The following is a 25,652-nucleotide window of genomic DNA, read 5'->3' as shown; positions in this document are numbered from 1 at the left end:
TTTTTTGTTGAGATGCTGATATAATGTACAGTGAGGCTTTTTTAACTTAAAAAATGAATAGGTATAGTAAGGTTTTTTTCTTTTCCTTTAAAAAAATGACCATGTATAGTAAGGCTTTTTTAACTTAAAATTAACCATGTATAGTAAGGCTTTTATTTCTGAAAAAAAGACCATATATAGTAAGGCTTTTTTTTACCTAAAAATTGACCATGTATAGTAGGGGTTTTTGTGCTTTAAGAAATTGCCATGTATAGTAAGGCTTTTATTTATTTAAAAATGACCATGTATACTAAAACTTTTTTACTTAAAAAATGACGATTTATAGTAAGGCTTTTTTACTTTAAAAAATGACCATGTATAGTAAGCCGTTTTTTCCTGACACACCACAACTGGGCACGAGTCGATCCCACGCTGCCCGATTCAAAGTCACTTGCGTGAACCACTAGATAGTCATTTTTTAAGTATCAAAAAAAAGCTTAACTATACATGGTCATTTTTTTTAAATAAATAAAAGCCTTACTATACATGGTCTTTTTTATTATAAATAAAAGACTTACATGGTCATTTTTTTAAGTTAAAAAAACTAAATATATAATATGTCATTTTTAAGTAAAAAGGCATTAGTAATCATGGTAATTTTTAATAAATAAAAGCCTTACTATACCTCGTCATTTTATAAGTAAAAAAAATCCTTTTGGTCATTTTTTTAATAAATAAAAGCCTTACTATACATGGTCATTTTTTTTAAATACTAAATAAAAGCCATACTATGTATGCTCATTTTTTTAGTAAAAAAAGCCTTACTATACATGGTCATTTTTTAAGGGAAAGAAAGCCTTATTATACAGTCTTTTTTAAGTTAAAAAAAAGCCCTACTATACATGGTCATTTTTTAAAGAAAAAAAGCATCACTGTACATGGTTATTTTTTTAATAAGTAAAAGCCTTACTATACATGGTCATTTTTTTGTTTAAAAAAAAAAGCCTTACTATATATGGTCATTTTTTGAAAATAAAGAAAAGCCTTACGATATATATACATAGTAATTTTTAAAGGAAAAAAAGCCTTAGTCAATTTTTTAATGAATAAAAGCCTTCCTACACATTGTGATATTTTTTAAAGTAAAAAAAATGAAAGCCTTACACTACATGGTTATTTTTAAATAAATTAAAAAATACTTACCATACTTGGTCATTTTTAAATTTAAAAAAAGCCTTACTATGATTGATCATTTTTTAAGTTAATAAAAAAAAACTTACTTTACGTGGTCATTTTTTAAGGAAAAGGCCTTACCATACATGGTATTTTTTAAGTAAAAAAGCCTTACTATACATGGTTATTTTTTAATAAGTAAAAACCTTACAATACATCAGTGGTGGACCTCTGCTGGCCTAAAAAAATATCTGAATCACACACTGATGTTTATTATATTTTGGCCATGAATTCCAAATTGTGTGTCAGCTTCCTTTCATTGCTTTTCCCCCGGTTGCGCTGCTTCCAGGTGTGTTTTCATATTTAAGCATTTAAATCACATTTCAGCCATTATTTGTTCCCAGGGTCAGAAGTCTACCTGAAGATCGTCACAATCAGTTTTGCAGGCACTGCGGCTTTAAATAAGAGTGAATAAAACTGTTGATTTAACCAATCAGATTTCGAGATGACGTCACCAAGGCCTTCTCACAAGCGTAGGGATACTCATCGCTTTCACAAACTATGGCTAGTGATAGTGTGGACAAGCCATAGCTAACAAACTATGCAGCGAGCTGCACAAGCAAATATATTGTTGTGTTGATTTAATAACGCTCTTGTCAACCCACGATGGCTGAAGGAGGAGAAGAAATGGATATGGTTGCAGATCTCCTGTTAAAGCCATTTTCAAGACGGACTTTTTTAATAGGCGTCACCGAGGTCAGAGTTCAAATAGCCTTCAAAATGGCGGATGAGCCAGGAGCTAGCTCCGGAGTGGACTGCATGCAGAGTAGGTCAGAAGTGACCAGTTACTGAAGAAAAACCTGACAAAGCTCTCACAGGACAGTGCAGCGAATTCGGTACGTTGTCATTTGGGGATTTCGAAGCCCCAGTTCTCATTTTAAGGGTGCTTTATGACGGTAGCATGCTTCGATCGCGTGATGTGGCCAAACGTGGATGCAGACCGAAAAATGTTTGCAAACAAATTGGCTGCATTGCGTTACCTACAGCTCTTAATGTGTCATTCCATTGTGTGTTTCAGTTCCTCAACAAACACCGATTGCTGGGAAACATCAAGAATGGGGCCATAACAGCCAAAAAGGAGCAGCTTGCCGACGCCATAACGAGCTTTTTGTCAGCAACGTGAGTCTTTTTTTAAAATAGTAGTTTCTATTTACTCTGTCCGTGTAATCATTAAATATCAGCGTTCAGTATTCACGGCTTTGCCAAAGTAGCTTGTTTTTCATTATGATACATTCCAAATTTTAAAGAAAACACTAACTGGCTTGGTGTTGATTTTTTTTAATGGCAAAAACATGTGTGGATAACTCACACCCACATAAATGCCATCAGTGGAGGTGTAAAGAATAAACCGTACAATTGTATAGAATATAGACCTTTTCCATTCACTTTCTTAAAGGAAGACCTCAGAGCTTGGACCTTTTCATTTTTTGTTTTAAATGCGTTTGAGACAGTCAACAATAGCGCAGGGGTCATTTTTCATTTGAGTTTAAACATATGATAAAATAACCATTTTACCCTCATTATAGGTCTCCCAACTGGTCCTCGGGGGTTGCTGTGGGTGCAGGTTTTGGTTCCAGCAGATCCAACATAAACAATTTAACCAATGGGGTTTCTACTGAAAAAAGAATCACCTGAGTGCAATCCATTGATTGCACTTCTAGGACACCAGATTGGAATGAAAACCTGCACCCTCTGGCCCATTCTGGAATAGTTTGGGGACCACTGGTCAAAATGGTTAAATAAGCAATTGTATAATCATGCTGTTTTGTAGGTTTAAAGCCACGGACACGGTGGAAGAGGTGACGGCTTTCAAAATCGACGAAGACCCAAGAAGTCAAGGCAAAGGTTGTGGATGATGTAGGACCCGAGTGTTTCGGGTAATGTGTACTAAACTTACTCATTTTGTATCTTGCTTCTCTTCAGTGTCCAGCCAAGTTGACCAGACAAACTTCCCCAAAAAGGGTGACATTGGCGGACGGCACAGTTTTTGACACCAACATCCCCTCAGGTACTTGTCATTATAGAGCAGGGGTCCCCAATTCTGGTCCTCAGGGTTCCTATCCAGTATGCTTTCCATATCTCCTATCACATCTGAATCAAATGATCAAGATCCTGATTATTTGATTTAGGTGTGATGGAGGACATGGAAAACCAACTGGACAGGGACCCTCAAGGACTGCAGTTGGAGATCCCTCTTAGGGAGACTTAAACAAAGTCTGTCTCTGCAGTGGACAAAAAGTACACCAGGCCATTGTGCAAAGTCATCAGAGGAGTTTTTAATATTTCTATTTTTTTCCCTCCTGGGGCTTTAATATTGTCTGCCTTCTTTTGCAGTGGGATGAAGGCCTTTCTGGTGTTGGTAAAACCTAACTTGTGTTTTTTATGTTGGACTTAGTCTATTGTGTGTTGACCTTTTTTTCCCAGAATTCCATCCAGTGCCAAGAAGAGATTCTTTGTCCATGGACAACAACCTCATCTTTAAATGCTAGATGGCTAATGTAAAGCTATCTTGCTAACCCCTTATTTGTGGAAAAATAAAATTTCTTGAAATGTACACATGTATTTTTCTTCATAACCAGAAAAAACAATGCATATATCATGTTATTTTAAAGAAAGGTACACATTTGCATCAATCATGTTTATTTATATAGCAAATCTTCACCTGTAGACAATTATAAAAAGTTACATGAGATTTTTTTTTGTAACACTTAGATTCTAAACAGCAAAAATATTAACACTTAGAATTTAAACCACAAAAATTAAAGGAAAAAAAAAAAGACCATTAAGGGTCTTGGGTCTTTTTTCTCCAAGTGTTTTTAGATAGACAATTGACACTCAAATCTCCTTTATTAAAATTTCTGATTTAAGAAAAAAAAAAAGATCCTCCTTACCCTGAGGATCTGGTCATCATGAGCCAGAGAACTCTGGACTTCACCTAAGAGAGGGGAGAAGTAAATTACAACTTAGTCAATAAAATAGATCTGGATGAATACTCTACAATAAACTAACCTCTCAGAAGACTGCCAGCAGAGTTCAGAGACACCACATCTGCAAGGAAGATCACTTGGAGACCCTCCAAAGTCTAGACATGGACCTGATGTGTACAAAAAAAGCAAAAGTTAGCATATATAGACACTGGAGATTCAACAGATACACTTACATTTTTGTTGTTGTTGCTGTATCTAGTTTTACCTTGACGAAAAGATAAAATGATGCTAAACAGGGAAAACATTTAACAAAGCTATATGGGAGTTGCCAAACAACTAATACAGGAAGAGAAATCTTACAAGAAATTTAATAAACGATCAAGATAAAGAATGTAAATAAGTTAGTGTTACGTGCTATTTTCCCTTGTCCAGACAAGGTGATTCAATATACAGACTGACGTTAAGAGGCAGGAGAAAGTTGGCTTAACCATTTTTTTTAAAAATGATTTTTAGTGTGAAAACAGAACAAATACAATTTGGACACGGCTGTTTAGTACTCGCAGTGAAAACTATTAGTACATACAACACGCCGGGAACTAAGTCGTACATTTTTGAGTGAGCCTTTACCTAGCAATCTGTCCGTTTATATCTCGGCTTTGTTTGAATCAATTAAGTCTTTCTACACGACTCGACAATGGAGAAAACGGACTAGATCTTTTATTATTAACATCAAGACGACGCTTGACGTGGTCAAATGGAAAGCGTTGTCGTGACGCTAATGCTACTGCTAAGATACCTTGTCAGATGCGGCACACAGCCGGAGCCCAAACTTAAATTGTCAACGATGTATTTAACCTGGCATTAATCTAACAGATTTGTTGGCGTTTTAGCTCAATTGATTCCTAAAAAATCTGCCGGTAGCGTGATAAAAATGCACTTAGGCCAGTAAATTGCTCAACGACTTACCTCGCTGGCCTGCCAGTCGGCCATCAGCATGGAAATGGCTGTTGGAGAAGACGAGGCACTGCGCATGTGCTTAATTTACGCACCTTCGTTGACGATAAGCCACGCCCATATTGTCCCGCCATGTTGAAAGTGGAAAAGATGGTGGCCTGCTTACCGTGCTCTACGAGGTGCTTTGTCTTCCCAAATCAATGTCTATGATTTGAAGATGACGTATAATGGTCATGATTTTTGTGGTCTTCATCCTATAAAACAGTATCTGTCTCATATCATACTATTCTGTAATGCCTTACTTTACATGGTGTTTATTTTTTTAAAACAGCTTTACTATACCTGGTCATTTATATATATATATATATATATATATATATATATATATATATATATATATATATATATATATATATATATATATATATGTATATATATAATATTTATATATAACGTTCATCATGTTTTTATTTTAACCTTGTAATAGATCAATTTTAATCTCTTTATATTCATATTCATTTTGCTTTCTGAATATTACATTGTATGATTTCTTGCAATGTCCCGCGGCACACCTGACCATTGCTCACGGCACAGTGGTTGGGAAACACTGCAATAAAACAGTATGTGTCCCATATCATTTTATGAACCGCTTTACTCTCACTGGGGTCGCGGGTGGTGCTGGAGCCTATCCCAGCTGACTTCGGGCCAGAGGCGGCGGACAACAGCCTGAATTGGTAGCCAGCCGATCACAGGGCACAAGAGACAAACAACCATCCACACCCACACTCATACATCGGGGCAATTTAGAGTGTCCAATCAGCCTACCATGCATGTCTTTGGAATGTGGGAGGAAACCGGAGTACCCGGAGAAAACCGACGAAGGCGCAAGGAAAACATGCAAACTCCACTTGGGTGTGTGTGAGCGTGAATGGTTGTTTGTCTCTTTGAGCCCTGCGATTGGCTGGCCACCAATTCAGGGTGTCCCCCGCCTCTGGCTTGAAGTTAGCTGGGATAGGCTCCAGCACCCTCTGCGACCTGAGTAAGGTTAAGGCGGTTCAGAAAATGAATGAACTCTACTATAGTTCATTCATTCAAAGAGGGATGCTATAGTTACTAAAGCATCCCTCTTTGAGTTTAAAGATGCATTAGTTTCATTTTTAGAATACACATACTGTTTTATAGCATCAAGACCACAAAAAGCACGACTATTCTACGTCATCTTCAAAACATGGACATTGAGTTGGGAGGACAAACCACCTCGTGAGGCACGGTAAGCAAGCCACCATCTTTTCCAATATGGCGTGACAATATGGGCGTGGTTACGCCTATTGGCGAAGTAGCTGCGCAAATTAAGCACATGTGCAGTATCTCACCCTTTGGGCAGCGTTTTTATGCTGATGGCGACGGTCACGACGAGGTAAGGCGGAGCAATTTACTCGTCTAAGTGCATTTTTATCACGCTACCAATAGATTTTTTAGGAAATAGATTTGCTAGCCAATCGTAGTTTGTGAAAGCGATGACGTATCCCTACGCCTGCGAGAAGCCGTGGGTGTCGCCAACTCAAAATCTGATTGGTTAAAGCAACAGTTTTATCTACGCTTATTTTATGCTCAGGGTTTGCAGAACTGATTGTGAAAGCCTCCAGGTAGATTTCTGACCTTGGCAACAAATAATGGCTGAAATGTCATTAGTTAAATGCTTAAATATGAAAACACACACCTGGAACAGCGAAACCAGGTGAAAAGCAATGAAAGGTAGCTGATAGACATTTTTTTATTAATTGATAAGTATTCATGGACAAAACCTAATTAACATCAGTCTGTGATTCAGATATTTTTTTACGCCAGCAGAGAAGGCCTTGCAGACCCTGATGGTCCGCCACTGGTAGAATGTCAGAAATCTGGCAAAGTTTTAGACTGCCACTCTCAAATGCCGATGAATCTAACCGTAGAAGAAGAATTGTCTCACTGCCGCGGTGATCATAAATAGCATCTGTACATTGAGCTAACTGCACAATGACAGCGTTAAAAAGCGGCAGCCATCTTAAAACAGTGCTCAGGTTGTAATTTTTTCACAGTATGTATAATACTCAACACGACAAAACCTAGGCATATTTTCAAAAGGTTTATTTAATAACGACTTGCTACTACTATGATTCAAGTCGAATGCTGAAAAAACACATTTTGAGTATGTAGTTAAGTTACTGCCTACCTGATGTTTATGAAGTACCAAGAAGTTTGAAAATGCAGCACGTTTTATCTTTTTAAAAAACACGCTCAATTGACGTTGAACGGTATTATATTTAATCGAATGGTTCTGACACAAAATGGCTGATAAGTAATAACGCTCTGCCCAGGTTGTCTCACTGCATGCGTGATTTCTGTAGCTGCGGTACGTCTCCAGTCCCTGTTGGGTTACTTGCAGTAAAAGGGTGCCACGGGTGGGGAAAATACAACCGACGAATTTGTTCACTTAACTGACCATCGAGCTTACCGAATTGTTTTGGCCAGGGAGCTCCAGTAAAATGTCATCTTGGCCAAAATCCTCCAAAGCATCCCGGCGCCAGCAGGGTAACTCAAACGGGAGGTCAGTTCTTAAGCTTTTAGCATTAGCATGCTATTCTGGCGTCCGAAACAATCAAGTCTTTGACGACCGTTGATGTTTGTTTTCGCATGTTAGCGACCGTGCGTCTCCACTGAACTGAAGAATAACTGTTTTATCTGAAAATATCACTTTTGTGATGCAGCGCACAGGCGTTAAGGTTGTTTAGAAGTACGCCCTACAACAGGGACCAGAGGACTGAAGATCTCAAGGATGCTCTCGACAGGTGGGTTAGTCGATGCGATCGTCACAGTACACGGTGTGTCAGTTCTAAAATTGTAGTTCCTACTCAGTTATCAAAAGACTAAGAGTAACCCTGCGAACTAGCTATCCATCCATTCATCCAAAATCAAGCATTACTGAAATAACCTGAATCGAGCAATGAATTAATTGCATAACAGACGAATCTCAAAATAACAAATAAATGTCATTCAACATTATTTTCAAGCTGTAGGATAATTAATAAAAAATTGGAATGACAATTGACCTTTTGCAAAAAGTTCGGCCCCACTTAAATACTGTTGCTATTCTGTCAAGCTTTGTGAACCGTACAGTAAATTCTATGGCAGGGTGTGTAAAATGGCGTATGTTGGTTACAGACGCTCCCCTTCTTACGAACGAGTTAGGTTCCGAGCGATTGTTCATAAGTTGAATTTGTTTGTAAGTTGCTCAGTGCTATATTTTGTATTATAATTTATGTTTAAGGCCTATATAAGTATATTGAAGCCTATATAAGTATATTGAAGGTTTATACAAGTGCATTTGTATGTTTAAGGCTTGTATAAGTAACACGCATTGGTTTGTACGGAAAAAAACTGTTGGGGTAATCATTATTATAAATGTGTTTGCAATGAATATAGAGCCTTATAATATACATGCTTACTATATTAATCAATATATTTGCTCATCCTAAATGTGTAACTATATTAAACAATATATATATGTGTTTGATCGCCTTTATGTTAGAGTTGAATTAATATGTGAAGCAAACGCTTGCGCCAAGGTCGCTCTCCAGGACAGCGAGAGATACAAGTTCGAAAGGACATAAAACAATCCACTGAGTTCTTGCTCCGAGGACTGATTACTGGAAGATACGCGTCGACCCCTTCCCCAGATGCGAGTTCAACAGGGAAGATTGGTGAAGGACGCTTAAATTGTTGTTGGCTCAACGGATGGCTATCAATCAACTTGTATATTGTTTTAATTTGTGACGCCAGGTTGACGCTTGGTTTGCTTGATTATGGAATTGTTTTGTTTCTTGCTTACGCAAATGGAATCGATAACCTTGTAATTGTTTTGATTTGAAGCCTTAAATAGGCAGGACATAATGCCGCTCTTTAGAATAATCTTGGGTGGGGCGAGCTGCCGGATGTATTCTCTTCTTGCAAGAATTAAATGTGATGTGACTACAGATGCCTTTTTTATTGAAAGCTGAATTGGAAAAACCTAAGGATAAACGTACAATTGGATGAACCTAACAAAAACATTTAATAAAATGGAGAGAATACATACAGTACTTTATACATACATTAGAGAGAGAGAGATTTACTAGAAACTGGCCGAAAGAAGCTATCTAATGACGATTGCATTTTTTTCATCATAAATGATGCAGTAGCACTGTATGGCATCCTTCAATTGATTTGCAAACTTTGTGCAACGTTCAATATTTGGGTCCTGCTGCCCGATCTTTATGTTTATAAATGGTACTGACGGTTGAACGATTCAAGTTGTATTCCCGTACAACGCGCATCAAGCTTCGTTATTATTGCCACTCATTTCAAATGAAATGGCTTGCCTCTTCTTTGCACCTCCCTCAATAGAAGCCTTTCGCTTTTCACCAACCATATTGAATAATGGATGCACGAGATATTTAATGATAAAAATGAAAAAGGTTCTTTGCGCACTGGAGATATGTTCACGCACTTCCGCGTGCGAAGTGGGCAGAAGAAGGTAGATGCTGGGTGAGCTGAGCTGTCACAGCGCCAGGCGTCAGTATTAGCGGCGGAAAGAAGCACTACTCGGAAAAAGGCGCGCAATACAAAATCGAACTTACGAACATTTTCCGACATAAACGCAATTTGCAGACATGTTCGTATGTACCGTTGTTCGTAACTCGAATGTTCGTAAGTAGGGGAGCATCTGTATTTGTTTTGGAGCTATAACAAAGTAATAATGAACAGATCGAGTTATAAGGACACTGTTCGTTGATGCTTTTGGAAAGTTGTATGGCATCGCATAACAGCAAGCACAGAAATAAGCATTAGAACAATGGGGGAATGGTAGCGCTTGACCGAGGCTATCCCTTAACAACTCTTCCTAAGACGTTTGGTTGGTCAATGGTCATATTTGGAGCACGACTTGCAAAATGTCAATAATTAAGCATGAGAATTCATCATGTTTGGGAAAAGAATAGTATTTTAAATGTGATATTTTTCAAATAACTATGCCAACTTTTTTCAGTGTAAAGTGAAGCTTTCAAATCAATGAATAGTCATTTTAGAGAAACCATCAAAATAAAATAAATATATAAACTGTTTACCATCTCTCTTTCAGTTACAAAGAATTGGAGCAAAAACAACTCTACAATGTGATCCAGCACGATGGCGCAAAACATCAAATGAATGGTAAGGTTTTCAAAAGTTCTTCTCGCATATTCTCCAGATTATTATACGGAAGTAAATTAAAAGAGACCCCGTTAACATGCATTGCATTAGTATATTGGAAAAAATCCTATTGTTATCCCAAGCAACAGATTTCTCCAGATTATTATACGGAAGTGAATTAAAAGAGACCCTGTTAACATGCATTGCATTAGTATATTGAAAAAAATCTTATTATTATCCCAAGCAACAGATTTCATGCACTTTCTCTTCTTCATCAACTTGTGTCTTTGGGTACTTGCAGCCAAGCTTGAGATGACTCCAGCAGATAGACGGAAAGCCTTGTATCAGAAGTTCTACAAGCAAGTGCAGGAGGATGAGACTGTGGCTGACTGTGTGATCATCTCCCTAACCAACCATTGCTTGTAAGTGCAAATTGCAAATATTCCGGAAGTCTAAGAACCTTTTCAGCAATGTGATTGATGACTTGAGTGAGTAGACTTGAGGTTTGCTAACTCTCAACTTTGATATAACCTTTCAGTGCCTCATAAGGAACATTTAAAAATAAATTATTTGACATTAAATTCATGAAGAATACATTTTTTTCATTTAAATTCAGACATTAAAAGTTACAATGTTAAAATCTGGTCTACCTTAGGTTTCATAACACTTCTATTTATGTTTTGATTTACAAAAAGTTTTAATGATAAGTAGTTGCTTTTTCCCTAACATTAGAGTAAATCCTTTACTGTAACTATCATTAAAATCATTAAATTCATTCCTTATTGCTTCTCAATCCTTCACATCTCGAATTACTCTTAATTGAAGAAATTCATCACCGTATCACGTCAGACATATCACCTTGGACATAACAAGAGCAATATCGTCAAAATTCCTCAGTCTTATCAGTTCTCTCCCAATAAAAGCTACTGTCCATGAAAATATAAGTAGGGAACACAAATCCCTAAATCAGACATTTTCGCCGTTACTGAACTTAACAATCTTAAATGCTTTCTAAGAATGTTATCTTATTACACATTTATTTTGACAAGTGCAATCTTATATATGTAACTAAAATCCTACTACTTTGTAACCATGCCCACAGCATGAAACCACTTGAACTGACACTGTAGTTGACATTGCTTTTCACAACTCAACCACAATTGACAACTATGTGGCTGCAAAAATGTCAACCTGATATATCAACTGCTAACATACTGTTTGACTCATGTACTTTAAATATTGTTCACAGCCTTTTATTGTACACAAATATTTCTGTTTAATGCAGTTCTCAGTTTATGATGGATAATAATTCGGTAAAATTACATACTCACATACTTCAAAAAAATTCTCAATACATGATTTCAAAAACCTGTATTATGGTTTTATCACCCTATTTTAACCTAAATATATGCCATTGATGACGAAGACAAACATGATGAAATTCGGTCCAATAATTTTGTTGTTTGGCCATTTTTCCTAGAACTGAAGCCAAAACGAGCAGTTTGGAAACTGTGCGACTTTTCTCTGTTACAATTACTGAGTCCCCTTCCCTGCACCGATATGCCCGCATCCACCTTCCTCCCCCCGACACACATGTTGAACTTTGGTCGCAGTCCTTTTTTCAGATTGGTTGAATCTTCTTGGATGCCTCTTTCTTCTATGGAGGTCAATGGTAATTGTCAATACAGCCACATGGTGCGTTACTGCCTCCCACAGCTTGTCTGATTACCCAACATTGACAGCTTCGATGTTGCCGAGGACAAAATATGCCGAGCATCGATGCCGCTGCTGAGCATCGAATTAGCGCCGCTATGGACATAGTACGTCTATTCGGCATTTACGCTGCGCTGTTCGGCGTGATAGTGTTTCCCCTTTTACATGTAACTCCTGTGGCAGAGCCTCCGTAAGAGATGGAGGTTATTATTATTTATTTTTTTACACAACAGGAATGGGAGGGGTTTGCCAACAGCGTTTCAGTGGGTAAAGCTGATAACTTTCCTGGTTCCCAATGTTGTCACTTGAGTGGGACACATTCATACTTGTCATACGGACAACATCCCATTTTCAATCCAGGGTTTTAAATGCTAAATTGGATGATGAATATAAACCCAGAGTATAAACTGGGCTTCATAAGTTGCTTAAGTCCACTGGTTCAACACAATGCATGTCATACTCCCGAGTTTTCTTTGAGCAGCGACAAATCATTTGGTCTCACTCTGCGACTAAGACTTCATACTGTCATCCAAAGATAATTGATTTTCTTTTAAATATGATTTAAGTTGGTTTTCAATCAAGTTGAGTTAGTCAACATAGAGGTGTTGAGTTAATGTGTTTCTCTTCCTCTCAAAGGGATTACCCCAAATCGCTAAACCAGTGCTTGCAGGAGCGTGGCCTATCGGTGGATATGCTCTACCTGCAGGCGGAGTCGGGCCTGACCAAAGCCCTGCAGGATGTCCGAGGTGTCGGCTCCCCGTTATGTATTCTGGTGGAGCAGACAAACATAGCTCTGTCCTCCTGCACTGTTATCATTTTCTCAGAGTCCCTCAAAAGTAAGTCCCTACCCCACAAAACCACTTCCAAATATGAACCTCCTTCCTTCCAGGTCCCCACCACTGACTGTTCAAAATACAATACACTCCCCCCCCAAATTATTATCATGCAAATCATCTAAAAACACAGTTCAACACATAAAAGTTATAATTCACACTTGACACTAGTTCATTGTGTTAAGTATAAAATCATAAAATGTCCATGTTCACTTTTCTCAATTCTCAAAATGACTGTAATGTGCACAAAGTTGATACACAGTTCAACTATCAATTCATTTCAACAAAAACAGAGCATAGTGTGAATGATTCAACTCAAACACAATATCTCTTTACAAATTTACATTTAAAAATACATGAGAAGTTTATTTTTAATTTCAAACCAATAATCATTTATTGTTTTCGACATTTTAGAGCAAAACAAAATAAAAGCAAAATCATAACATCCAACAAGTTCAATCACAATGCACACATTTCCCAAAATTAAGCAATCAATTCAATTTAAAAAAAATAAGAAATGAAATCCAATGGGATTTTTGCTAGCTTTTCATTAACATGTCACCAAGCCGACCAATCATACTTTAAAGGAATCCACCCGAGATTGCGCATGCCCACCCACTTCAGTGTAGAATCAACTGGAGGGTTAAATACTCAGTAAATTCACTTCCCTCTGGGTTTGGAGTCACACCGTTTGAGGTCCGTGGACACGTTACCATTAACCCCTGACTTTCACCCACAGTACACCGCAACATGCCCAAAGACCAGGCTATGGACTTTGTTGTAACAGAGCATAGACTTTGTGTCGGTAAGGGACGTATGCCAAGGGACCCCGCAGATATTGCATCTCAAGCGTCACAGTTGCTCGGGGATTTTCTGGATCGGGAAAAGATGGAGCGCCACGTCGTTCCCACAAAAATACGTCAGTCTCTCCAGATGATGTCCGACGGCATGCATATTTACCCTGCAGAGCTAGAGGGCATCTTGGAGTATATTCGTTCCCGTCAAGATTTTTTAAGAGGTGGGATGCGATTCTGTTGTCCTCTGTTGGTTCTTCACATCTCTGGTTATTACCTTGACTCTGCCTGTCTTTTTTTCTCACCAGCAAGCAATGACAGAGAACAACCACGTAACATTCTGCCTTCAGGATTGGGAAAGCCACCTCCTCTTCTCCCGACACCGCTAGAGCCACCTCAGTGTCCCAGTGAAGCAGGGCGCCCACCACTGCTAGACTGTACCCTACCCACACCAATGCCACTCTTACCTTCCCCAGGTGAAAAGCTTAGACCACAGGTGTCAAACTCAAAGCCTGCTCTTGGGTCCGGTCACATTTTGTAGTCAACAAATGAAAATGCGTCTTGCTTTTTAGCTCATACTGAATTTACTTAACTTTTTTTCCATGACATCTAATTTCAACTTGTATTCCTTTATAAATGTGTATATATTCATATATAAGCAAATAGTGGTTAATATAAGAATCAGTTATTTCTAACTGATTTGCATGCTTAAGAGGTGTCATTCTTTAATCACAGCCACTCGCTCCATTTGTGGTTTCCTCACTTTTAGGTTCCTTTCCGAAAACCAAGCCTCCCCCTCTACTATCACTCCATCGACCCCAATCTTTGCACAATTCCTATGGTGGCCCCGGGTTGCTTTGTACCCCTTTAATGCGTCCTCTTCCACAACGTAACCTTGCCCTGAGAGGGTCCCACGGCATGAGAGTTGCTCCACCCTCTCTCAAAAGCTCTCGCCCTCCACTTTTAGCAACTCCAGGTGGGTTACATGTAATATTTCCATTCAAATCGATACATATGAAAATTCATGGTTACCTCTGTCTGGTTGGGTACTACATAATCATGGTGTTGATTATGTGTTAAACCTGGACTTTGGTCATAATTTTGTTTCTCTTGTGTCTCTGAAGCTGTCCCTCCTCTGACTGGCCCCAGGCACTAAGCATGCAGCATCCAACAACCAATCAGTATTGAATGGACATGGAATTGTACGTCTCTGGAGGATTCAGCTTTTCAGAGGCTTGGGTAATTTAGGAAAATACACTTATTTATGGTTCGGCAAGTTAACTTGCTTAGAATGGCGCTTCCCTTGTTGGGCAATTTTCAAAGTATGGTATTTTGTACATTCACTTTAAAAAAATGACACAAAAATAATGTAGAGGTGCTAATTGAAAGGGACTTTTTTCATGTTTTTTTCTTGTTCTAAATATTTTGTTTTTATCTCAGCAGTATGGTCCAAATCTCTAGAAGTGTAAAAAAAAAATGGGCTTCAAGATGAAATATGTTTTAAAACCTTTGGCGGTATGAAAAAAGTTGCACAATACATGGAACTTGCTAAGAATTAACAAATTCCATGTCATGTTAACGTTTTTGTGTGTCAAGTTGAAAGTTTATCTTTTTTAATCACTTTGTATTATATAATTAAATGTGACGCTAATAATTTCATGTTAATTGTTCAGTTGTTTGCAATTCGGGTAGACAAAGTTGGTTTCGTTTTCTTTTAAAACTGCACACAGTTTAAATTGAGAATTTGTATCTTCGATGTTTTAATGTGCTTAGGCATGTGCCAGAAATTGATCGGAAGATTTGTCTCAACTAAAGACCTAGTCATTGTAGGCTTACTGTTTTATTTTTTAGTTTTGTTTATGCCATCCTTTCATTTTGTAATAAACGTGCTAGGTTTCACTATTTGTGTAATGTGAAACTACAACTACTCCCTCGTTGTCACTATACTTAACAAAAATATTAATATTGTAAATGCCCTCAATTATGATAATTCCCTTACCATTTCAATTTATATCGATAGAACTGTTAGGTTTTAAATAATCTTCAGCAAAATGATGATCTAATAGATGGTGTATCATCGTGGACCCCAAGAAATGGTTTGATGCCAAGAATAAATCCAGAATATCAAAGCAAACTAATTCCGTATCATTAAGAATTTTTTTTAAACGTAGTGTTATTGTGGCAGTGTCCTTTCCGATAACTAGGCTGCAATTATCCACTTGTATTTGGGGTGCGTTCCTTCACTTGGTGTGCCTAGATAATTTCCACTATACCTGAAGAATTGTTGAAATGAGCTTTACAACAGCTAAAACCCAGTCATGGTTAAGCCAGTAAGTAGACAAGCTCCTTTGTAAGCTGCCTACCTGACAGAATCCCCAGTTAAGCATTTGGCAGACTGGTTTGTTGGCTGGTTAGCTGTCATGTCATCTGCATGCAGCTGGTTGGTTTCCTGGCTTTCTGGCTTGATGCCTCCTTGGCAATGCTGTCTCTTTCCCGAGCCAAGCCTCAACACAACAACTCCAATTAATTGGGTTAAGTTTGTCCTCCACAGATAGCACTTGTAGAGTGAGAGGAACTGATGCCAGAATCCCTGGATGTTCTGTGCCAATCTTTCCTGCATTTAGGGGCCAATGACTAGACAAATACTACTTTTTAGACATTTGTTTTTTGGCACCTGGTGGAATTGAATTGACTGCACAATGTTTAAGGAGGCTGAAGAAACTTAGAAGTTCACCACTCTGAATAATAGAATAAAAATTAATGTTCAAAGCAATTGTAAAAAAAAAGTTAGCTGCATATCAGATGAATATTAACATGTTTTCCATTTAATTTGCTGCACGCCTATAGTTTATTTAAAGGGTTTCAAAACGAGGTAGTATAGTATATTGGTTAAATTTGGACGTACCTTTCATTGCCAGTAGAGAGCAGCAAATAGTCGCTAATATGGTGCTGCTGTTAGGTTTTTCTGCAATGACAAGGTCACAAAGGGTTCATTCATTTTACGTGCAGTTTTGCTCACAAAGATCGTGGGGGTGCTGGAGCCTATCTCAGGCAACTATGGGCAGCAGGCGGGGATATCCTGAATTGGTTGTCAAACAATCCCAGGGCTCAAGGAGACAACTATTCACACTCACATTTTCATCTAGTTGCAAGTTAGTGTTCAACCAGCCTACCATTTATGAGATGTGTGAAGGAACCGGGAGAAAACCCATGCAGGCCCGGGGGAGAACATACCAACTCCAAACTGGAAGCTCAGAACCTACCGGCACTTGATTTTTAGATCTCAAAACTGTGAGATGGATGTGACTCAGTCTGCCTGTTATATTATTATATATGTTTAATGTACTTAGTTATTTGACAAATGTACACGTAACCTGCTGAATTATTGACAAATTTACAAACGTTCATAACAATTTCACCTGGTGATGATCCAGACTGACTATTGGCTCTTGTTTTGTTTAGATGTTTTGAATATGCACTATGGTAAAATTACTGCCAAGGTGTGGTTTATGAAAAGCCAAGCCAAAAATTGAGCAACCTATACTCAAATCCAAGCTGATTTGGTCTGTTATGTCTAGTCAGAATCAGTGGGCCGTCAGTCGGGCGGCTTACTCTATTGCAACTACTTGATGTTCTCCTCTTGTGTGCATAAGGGTGTCAAATCCTTGCGCAGATGACAGAGGGTGTAATCGCAAGCTATGTGATTTGACAATGCCGCTCTTAGAAACTATTCAGCACTGGGCCTGTCCTTGACCCTTAAGGAGCTTGTAATGTGGCCTTTTTTCCCCTCCACACTCTTTTGTGTTTACCGGCAGAAACGAGCAGAGGGGAAAAAGGGGAGTCGAAGGGGGACCAACCACTGAGTGAAGGCTTTTGGCCCCTCTTTGCCAACGGCAGTCACATTAGGGAAGCGCTGCACACAGAAACGCACACACGGGTCTCCTGGTGTGCACTCATTTCATGAAGAGGGAGTGGTGAGGGTCGGCGGGTGAGGAAGAGGGAGACGCAGAGTGTGTGGGGGGGTGGGGGTCAATTTTAATGGCTGTTCTGCCTCTCCACAGGAGGACGCGGTCTGCAGAGGCTAGTGGTCCTGCAGCTTAGCACCAGGAGCTCCACGTTACCCAGTTATCCATGACAACCAGAGAGGGAACATGCAAAAGCTCAGCTGTGGCCACTGAGCACTCAGTTGGAGCACAGAGGGAAGAACAAAGCAGCCAGTGATTTTCATTTCCCCCCTCCCTTCTTTTGTCTGCTTGACTTTGTCCACGCACACAAACAAGTGTCCCGCTTTTCTTCACTGGACATAAAGAAGCTTTTGAAGAAGAATCTCACCCTACACCAACATGCACATACTATACTTGAGTGGCCAATTGATTTTTTTAAAATTGGATTCTTTCCATGGGATTATGTATATTTCTTTTCCCCCCTGTAATAAACAGCTTTAAGAATTGATTTTTTATGGGTTTGTATCGAAAGCAGACTGAATATGAAGATATATTTTATGGTCTGGACCCAAAGTGTAAAAAATGCTAATTATAACGGTTAGGCTCTGCTCTGCTTAAATGAATGGGCTTAAAACTAATCCTTTCAGAGACTCCCCTGAAGAAATTGCTACAAATGAGTAAAATATTAAACCCTTTTAAGACAAAGGGAGGCATTTAGAGGTGGAACATGCTCAAATGCCGCAAAGAAATATTCATGTTTAAGTGAATCCATTGCTTTGTTTTCTATTGCATGCAAATTAAATGAATTCTTGTAAATTTTCAATCTTTTTATGTTTTAACCATTGAGCTAGACATCGTGAATGCTTGTGCAAAAACTGTATGTCAGAGGTGGGCAAACTATTCTACAAAGGGCCGCAATGGCTGTGGGTTTTCATTCCAACCCATAAAGTAGACACATTTCACCAATCTGGTGTCCTACATGTGCAATCAGTGGATTGCAGTCAGGTGTTTCTTGTTTTCTACAGAAATCTCATTGTTCCTGATCGGTTGGAACAAAAACCTGCACCCACAGTGGCCCTGGAGGACCGGTTTGCCCACCCCTGCTGTATGTCCTTTGTCCGGGCAGCCCGGCGGCTGAGTGGTTAACATGCCGGTCTTAAAGTTCTGGGGTCCTGGGTTCAAATCCACATCAGTCCACCTGTGTGGAGTTTGCATGTTCTCCCTCAGAAAATGAATGACAGTTTCCCAACTTTTGGCCAAAGAACATTCATTCACTCACTTTCTGAACCGCTTGATCATCAGAAGGCTGCTTGTTTTTTTCAATGTGGGAAGAAACCGGAGTACCCGGAGAAAACCCCCACAGAACATGCAAACTCCTCACAGGTGGACCGACCTGGATTTGAACCCAGGACCCCAGAGCTGTGAGGCCGACGCACTGACCATTCAATCCACCGGGCCGCTTACTTGGGAAACAATTCCAGCTATAATTCCGTTTCACTGAACCCACTGGAATCCAACTCCATCTTTTCGCTCAGTCTCTCGCATCCAAGCGTAGTGACCAAGTTTGGCCACGGGTAGGCACTGTCGGCCAACTCTCCTCGTGCACTCACCGCTTCTCTCTCAGCCTCCCTCTCTCTCTCTCTCTCTTCCTCTTTCTCTCCCTCTCCCTCTTCAAGCCCTGCCTGCCTCTCTGCCTCAGCCAACCCGGGCTGTGCCGAGCTGCTCCCTGCGGGATCAGAGCGCTCCCCCGCCGGGACCCTTCTCTCACATCCCCCTGCTGGGACGCGGCTACATTTCCAGCCAAGCACTGCCTGCCTTGGCTTTATTATGTGTGTCTGCGCCGCAGCCCCGCCAGCAGAGGCAGGCAGAGGAGGCGGAGGGAGACTGGTAGCCAGAGTCAGGACAAAGAAAAAGCAGGGAGACAGAGGCTAGCGAATATCTGGCTCTTATTAACACCGCAGGGCACAGGGCTTTGGGAAATAAGAACACGTTCCTTGTCAAATTCCTCACGCGTGGGGGGTGCAGACGCGCCATGTCCGTGCCACCCGAGCACTACTAGCCGAGGGACGGAGCCCGATTGACGCTTTCCCGGAGGGGCAAAAGATCAACTCAAAACTAGAAACAGACACTAGTTCACATTAGTAAAGGGAACATTAATTCCTTCGGAATCGGGGCTTTTTATTTTTTTATTTTTATTTTTTAGCCCAAGCGTGCATTTATTCTACAGGTTGCTTCCTGTTCGTAGAGATCGAGCTACCCGCTGACGCAAATTGCTGCAGACTCCACGCATTCCGGGTTCGCTTTCGCCAGACCCACGGGGTGGGTTTTTTTGTAGCCCCCCGTTACGCCGACCCGAGCGAGCGAAGGTGCCGCATTGCAACAGGCGAAGAAGCCGAGTGGAGGCGGAGGAGGGCGGTTTAACCCTCGGCTGTGCCCGCCTGCACGGTGCGCTGAAAACACGGAACGGAGCACCCCCCCCAAAAAAGCAACAACAGACGAATTCAATCGAGAGCAGAAATGTCCAGACGGAAACAAGCCAAGCCGCGCTCTGTCAAAGGTAAGAAAATCAATTAAATAAAGAAAAAACACGCGTCATGTACTTTCCATTTTAAAATCCAGCGCGCAACTCTGATGCATCTTTGGTCACTTGACTTTTAATTTAGACTAAGGTTGAAAGTGGAACTGAGTATAAACTGTTTTCTGTGATCTAGTAAAAGACAAGAAAAGTGCATTTGGTCAACTCAATAGTTTTCAAATCAATTTTTTCAAATTGATTATGTTGGATCCCCTGACGTCCTCTAATTGCTTCCATCCTGTAAAATCTCGACTGTGCAGTGTGTTGTGCCTCCTTGTTTTGTCAGCCGGATTTTTATTGTATGAGTTGGATTTAATACACGTCACACTTTTGTTTTGTTTTGCATCTTTTCGTCCCTCTAAGTGTTGATGCCTCTCATCCAAGATCTGAGGAATGTCAGTCATCACTCTTGTTTTTCCACGCTTTTACATGTGCCTTCTTCATACGCTGGCGTGATGCCCGTTGGTTGTATGCTGACTGCTTTATTGTAATATTGCCAGATTATTTTCCCATCATGTTGAAAATTCAGATTTTTTTTCCCACACCCCCCCTCAATTGAATGAAACGAGCCTACTTTTTAATTACTTCAATATAGTATTCATTTGAGTGCACGGGTGAGTGGGCATCATGCACGAGGGCATGTGGTGGCCTTGGCCTCCATGTTTCCTTTATGGGACCCAGATGGGCAACGGGATGGGCTGACCATGTGGTCGACACCCCCGCCCCCATTTCCCATTTCCCATTTCCTTCTCCATAGAGCTTGCCCCAATCGGACTCTCTAGGCAGTCACCGGACCTGATACAAACTCCAACGTGCTACTGGGTTTGACCGAACTTTTTGATCTAAAGGACGATTTATTGTCCTGTAAGATGTCAGCCAGTGTGTGGTTTATTTGTCAATGTGCAAAATCCAAACAAAAAGCTTTGGCGCCTGGCTTGTGTGATATGTCATGCTCAGACAAAATGAAATGGTCAAATTTGGAAAACTGTTGCATGTGATTAAAACCTGGTCCTGAATTTAACACGTTTTTATATTTTTTTTACTAAAAGCAATTTGGGGAAAGCTGTTTTTTTTTTTAAATATCTCTCACTGGGTTAATTGTTTTTTTAAAAAACATTTTGTGGTATCATTTTTTTTTCCTCTTAAAATTAAAGTTTTATGACCACCTCCATGCATACGAGCCGTGACAGTGGAAGCTTATTGTTAGTCAAGCCTGACAAATTAAACTTTCTACGCTTCAAAATTGTGAAGCTTTTTCGTTGTGGTAATGCAAAAATTCAATTAACTTTTACTTGGTCTCGAAAATCAATATCGGCTGCAGATTTTCCAGTTGGTGAACATATAATGTGATAGTCGTTTGAATGTGAATCAACTAGAAATTACTGTACTCCAATTTCAAAAATGATATTTAATATTATTGAAAGCCAGTACAGCAATGTGCTCAGTTTCTACATTTCCTATTTCTACGATCAGTGAAAAGGTGTGCGTCAATGTATTGCGAAAAAAGGTGAATAAAATAGTGCTTGTATTAATATATAAAAACAAACAGCCTTGAAAAAATGATGTTAAATGTAATATAATTTCACATTTAAATGTGACTTACAGCACGTACTTTCCCCTTTTTATTACACTAATAAAGCTGGGTCGATAAACTTCAACATTGTAGTCTATGGAAAAATGTAGACAGTTTCTTGAATGGGCTGTTTTACATTTCCTCAGTGTTGTAGTTGTTTGCAAAAGAAAAACAATATCATGCCCTTAATCACAGTCTTACTATCATAGTGCCAAGTGCAGTATGTATTAGAAAATATGTCTTGTCACCGTTGTAATAATTATTAACCCATTAGTCAAAATGTTAGTTTAATTACGGTAGTTCGCATGCGCTGTTTCAAATACTCTGACTTTACAGAAATGTGATTTATTTTGGATGGCACAGCCAATCAGTTTATTGCTTATACTTATTATTGAAATTATAAAGCAAGGTTATGTTAATTTCTCTCAAACCTTTTACTATTCAATGATGTGCATTACGCAGGTGTAGCCAATGTTTTGGCAAAACATTTATTCATTTACTGAACCGCTTGTGAAAATATGTGCTGACCGTATAAACTGCAGTTTGAGGTAATATTGTCTTCAGACATTGAGTTGCTCCTTCCCTACATCTACGATTTGGTATTTTGCTTTAATATTAGTGATGCTTGTCCAGTGTTCACATACAGATCATTTGTTTAGGACAGACATTGTGTGTTACCTGCTTGGGAAATCTGCATTCTCAAGCTTTTTGGCCCTGTCATAAAAAACAGTCTGATCTCAGCATATGGGATATAACCAGCTTAGCTTTAGTCAGGTGAAGCAGAGCGAAGCAAAGTCGAGGGCAAAGGACTACCACTACCACCTCTGGCACTCTGTGTATCTCCACCTCAGGTGACGCTGGCCTTGTAGTTTAGCTTGCTTAAGCCGATGTGTAGTCGCGCATCCGTGTGTTCATGCCTTTTGCTATCTCCCCTTCACACCTTGGCCTACTGACAGCTTGACAAGAACTGACATTGTGGGATGTGGAGGGAGAAGGTGGGAGATTGAGTTGGAGGGGAACACAGAGGGGTGAAGGGTAAAGGGGAGGAGAGGTGTTTTGGGGTGGGCAACACTTGCACAGAGCAGGTGAGTAGGCAGGCGAAAGGGAGCAACGGAGGCCAGAGTGAGGTGAACATCACTGGGGGATTATCGGTGTTTTCATGTTCTTCTGTCTTTCACCTGCTCACCCAAGTCTAACTCGCTGGCTTGTGCTGGCGAGTCAAAACAATAGGAGGAAAAACACCCACCTCATCCATCTTCTGCTTTCCATTCCCACTGACAGATAGTACACTATGAAATCACCTTTTCATTTTAGGAAGTGCTTTGCTTACGGGGACACACTGTGATTTTACAATATCACATTTAACCAAATCTTTTTGTATTACTAGCACTTCGGCTGCCATAAGGCCGTAATTAATTGAGCATTGATCCTCAACAATTGCACGTTGTTTTTGGACGCTCGGTTTAAAGGCTGATTGCAAAAAAAAAAAAAGAATAGACATGAAGTCTGTTAATTTAACAAATGGTGGTTAATCGTGTTCTAAAGCAGTTGATGCAAAACAGAGGGTTTTACTTGGCAGAGACACCATTTTAGTCAGTCATATATCATAGTATTGGTAAAGTAGCCCAAACATAACATCAGATGCGTGATTTCATAATATAGCATAATGCACTAGATTCAAGTTTTAACAGCTGGTAATGGTCCATCAAGCTTTAATTTCTGTCTATTGAAAACTCGTCACCTTGTTCTCATTTGTAAAATGTAATGTTTAAATATGCAAACTGAACTCTTTTATGTTTCAATCTTTACATAATTCACCCCGTCTCATCTTTAGATTAGGTCTGTATTAGCAGTAGGGCACTCGGCTAATTGCAGTTGGTTAATTGAACATGGACAAATGGCGGTAGAAATGCATGACGGGATAAGAGAAGAGGCGGGGTGAGGAGGTAGCGAACGAGCAAGAGCCGCTTCTCTCTTATCAAAATATTATTTCAGTGGATTAATCCGTTTTTAATGTGCGTCTTTAGTGGGGCGCAGCGGCAAAAACCTCCTGCTCGGTCTGTTCCGCAAACCTCTCTATCCTATCTCTCCTCACGCTCTCAGCTCTTAGTCCCTCGTGAGTCTCTCATGCATTATGTAGTGATGATTATTACTTAATTACACATTAATAAATCCGCTTCATTTGCAGGACATTAAACTAGAGTTGAGCACATATGACAGGGAGACGGCGGTCGGCGGGAGACGGGAAAAGGGGGTGAAACAGGGAGCACTTACTCTTGAGCGTCTGTTAGGTTTGTTTAGATTGTTGTTTACACTCATCCCAGCCCGACGAGTTTTTTTTCTCGGTGAAAGCGAGCGACGGATGAGAAACCAGCAAGCAAGTCAACTCCTCCAGGCTAATGGCATTAATTTCACTCAATCGCTTCCTTTTAGCATCTTCCTACTGTTTTCACCCTGTCTCATTGTTTTTGGCACCATGTAAACAGATTTTGAGTTGAATTATTAAGAACTGAGCCTGGATGCTCTTCACACGATGCCTGTTTGCTCTTCTTTGTTCTTTTTTTAAATGAATAAACTTGAAGTGAAATTTAATTTCAAGTGATCTCAATCTAAAAAGAGACGCTAGGGCAGTCATTATTCATTACTGCACGTTAAAGTTATTGTCAATTAAGTGTTCAAGACATTAAATTAAGTGGCGCCAAGCTGCCAAAAAAGTAAAAATTAATTGTGGTCGGGAAATATCATTAAGTTCCGATGCAGTTTAGAGCTTTGATTTTTACGAGACTCGGCTGATTTACGTGACAACATACAGATTGTTGTGTCACTCTTCTTTTTATAAGCTTTGTGCTCGTCCACACTGTTGCTTTGTTATTGCACGTTTCGTCTGTCCTTCTCTACTCTGCGCAAGCACTGCTTGGTTTTTGCTTTCCACCATTTCTTCTCCGGTCACATCTGGCTTTATAATTAGAGTAGCGTTAATGCACGCGGTCCTTCGCTGGCCCTTTTAAAACCTATTCTTGCACTGGTCAATTTGTAATACTGAAGGTATTTATTTTTAACAGTTGGAAAACGGACTGTATTTTAAATAACCCACTTGAGGCGTTCTAGCTGTATTAGTGAGAGCTTGTTTTGAAAGTAGTGTACGGCATACAACCGTTTTGTTCCAAAATTGAAGAGAAATTCCAACATCTAATTTTTGCTTATCAATAGCAATCATGTCATGTTACTTTAAAAGTAATAGTGCAAGCATTGTTTGGGCTGTAAGGGGCTGCTCCTGCGTAAAAGGTTGTATTGGATTTGCAAAATGGCTCGTCAAACTATTAAATGGCTTTTTGGAAAGCTTTGTTCGAAATTGTATTGACTTTGACTACTCAGCGGGGAATAGATTTGAATTTTTATTTTTAATGGGAGAAAGCAAGCTAATATAAATTTGGTGATTGGTGGAACCCAGCGGCACATGCATTGAATATAATGGGGTTCACGTTGATCCGGACCCAATTAGTAGCAAATTATAACACTCATGAAGGCTCAGAATCGGACAAACCTGAAGTTTTTTTTTGGACACATTTTATACTCCTACCTAGGGGCAATTTAGAGTGTCCAATCAGCCTACCATGCATGTTTTTGGAATGTGGGAGGAAACCGGATTATTTGCTGTATTTTTTGCTGTATTTTTTGCTTCTCTTTTAGAGATGACAACTTATACTTGAAATAGTATAGTAAATTTGCAACGTCATTTTTTTTCTCCCCAGACTTCCTATTCCTCCGTTTTCTATTCTTTATTGCGTTTGCGGTTGTAAAGAATTTGGAGTTTTCTTGTTACCTTGTTGACAAATGTTAATATGAGCTTTTTGGTTTGTGAAGCTGTTCAATTTCAATCTGTGATTTAGTGTTCAATAAGCATTGGTTGATGGTTCTTTAT

General features: G+C 39.6%; 2 protein-coding genes and 3 long non-coding RNA genes across 13 annotated transcripts in view; 4 read left to right on the top strand and 1 right to left on the bottom strand.

The window, feature by feature from the left end:
• The first annotated feature begins 1,654 nt into the window (after positions 1-1,654).
• On the top strand, positions 1,655-3,766 carry LOC144071795 (uncharacterized). Of its 3 annotated transcripts, none has more exons than XR_013299736.1 (5): positions 1,655-2,048; positions 2,231-2,331; positions 2,984-3,057; positions 3,136-3,220; positions 3,547-3,766. It is a non-coding gene; the product is annotated as an uncharacterized LOC144071795 (long non-coding RNA). The 3 variants fall into 3 exon arrangements; XR_013299735.1 differs by having other exon boundaries at positions 3,342-3,766; XR_013299734.1 differs by having other exon boundaries at positions 1,656-2,048; positions 3,637-3,766.
• Positions 3,767-3,835: 69 nt separating this feature from the next.
• On the bottom strand, positions 3,836-5,159 carry LOC144071797 (uncharacterized). The gene is made up of 3 exons (XR_013299737.1): positions 5,106-5,159; positions 4,222-4,306; positions 3,836-4,147 (listed from the first exon to the last, which is right to left on the bottom strand). It is a non-coding gene; the product is annotated as an uncharacterized LOC144071797 (long non-coding RNA).
• A 2,299-nt stretch (positions 5,160-7,458) lies between these two features.
• Positions 7,459-15,776, top strand: LOC144071794 (nuclear receptor coactivator 5). Of its 3 annotated transcripts, XM_077597201.1 has the most exons (10): positions 7,459-7,534; positions 7,605-7,680; positions 7,841-7,921; positions 10,249-10,319; positions 10,600-10,720; positions 12,648-12,847; positions 13,584-13,862; positions 13,947-14,114; positions 14,408-14,614; positions 14,763-15,776. In XM_077597201.1, the coding sequence occupies exons 2-10, from the start codon at positions 7,619-7,621 to the stop codon at positions 14,792-14,794; spliced, it is 1,221 nt and encodes a 406-aa protein (XP_077453327.1). In that variant the 5' UTR covers positions 7,459-7,534; positions 7,605-7,618; the 3' UTR covers positions 14,795-15,776. The 3 variants fall into 3 exon arrangements, 2 of the variants coding, with proteins under 2 accessions (XP_077453327.1, XP_077453326.1); XM_077597200.1 differs by having other exon boundaries at positions 7,465-7,680; XR_013299733.1 differs by lacking the exon at positions 14,763-15,776 and having other exon boundaries at positions 7,462-7,680; positions 13,951-14,114; positions 14,408-14,555.
• Positions 15,777-17,490: 1,714 nt separating this feature from the next.
• On the top strand, positions 17,491-18,090 carry LOC144070846 (uncharacterized). Its single transcript, XR_013299469.1, has 2 exons — positions 17,491-17,626; positions 17,700-18,090. It is a non-coding gene; the product is annotated as an uncharacterized LOC144070846 (long non-coding RNA).
• Positions 18,091-19,240: 1,150 nt separating this feature from the next.
• Positions 19,241-25,652, top strand: part of znf423 (zinc finger protein 423) — a 91,113-nt gene continuing 84,701 nt past the window's right edge. For 2 of the 5 annotated variants that reach the window (XM_077596010.1, XM_077596008.1), the window contains exon 1: positions 19,241-20,139. In XM_077596010.1, the coding sequence (XP_077452136.1) occupies positions 20,100-20,139 (40 nt within the window). In that variant the 5' untranslated portion in view covers positions 19,241-20,099. The remainder of the gene's footprint in view (positions 20,140-25,652) is intronic. The other 3 variants (XM_077596009.1, XM_077596012.1, XM_077596013.1) reach the window with 2 other exon arrangements.

This window comes from Stigmatopora argus, chromosome 3, assembly GCF_051989625.1.
Source record: "Stigmatopora argus isolate UIUO_Sarg chromosome 3, RoL_Sarg_1.0, whole genome shotgun sequence".
NCBI lineage: Eukaryota > Metazoa > Chordata > Actinopteri > Syngnathiformes > Syngnathidae > Stigmatopora > Stigmatopora argus.
Note: the sequence above shows the minus strand (reverse complement) of the source record. Positions and strands in the feature narration are given on the sequence as shown.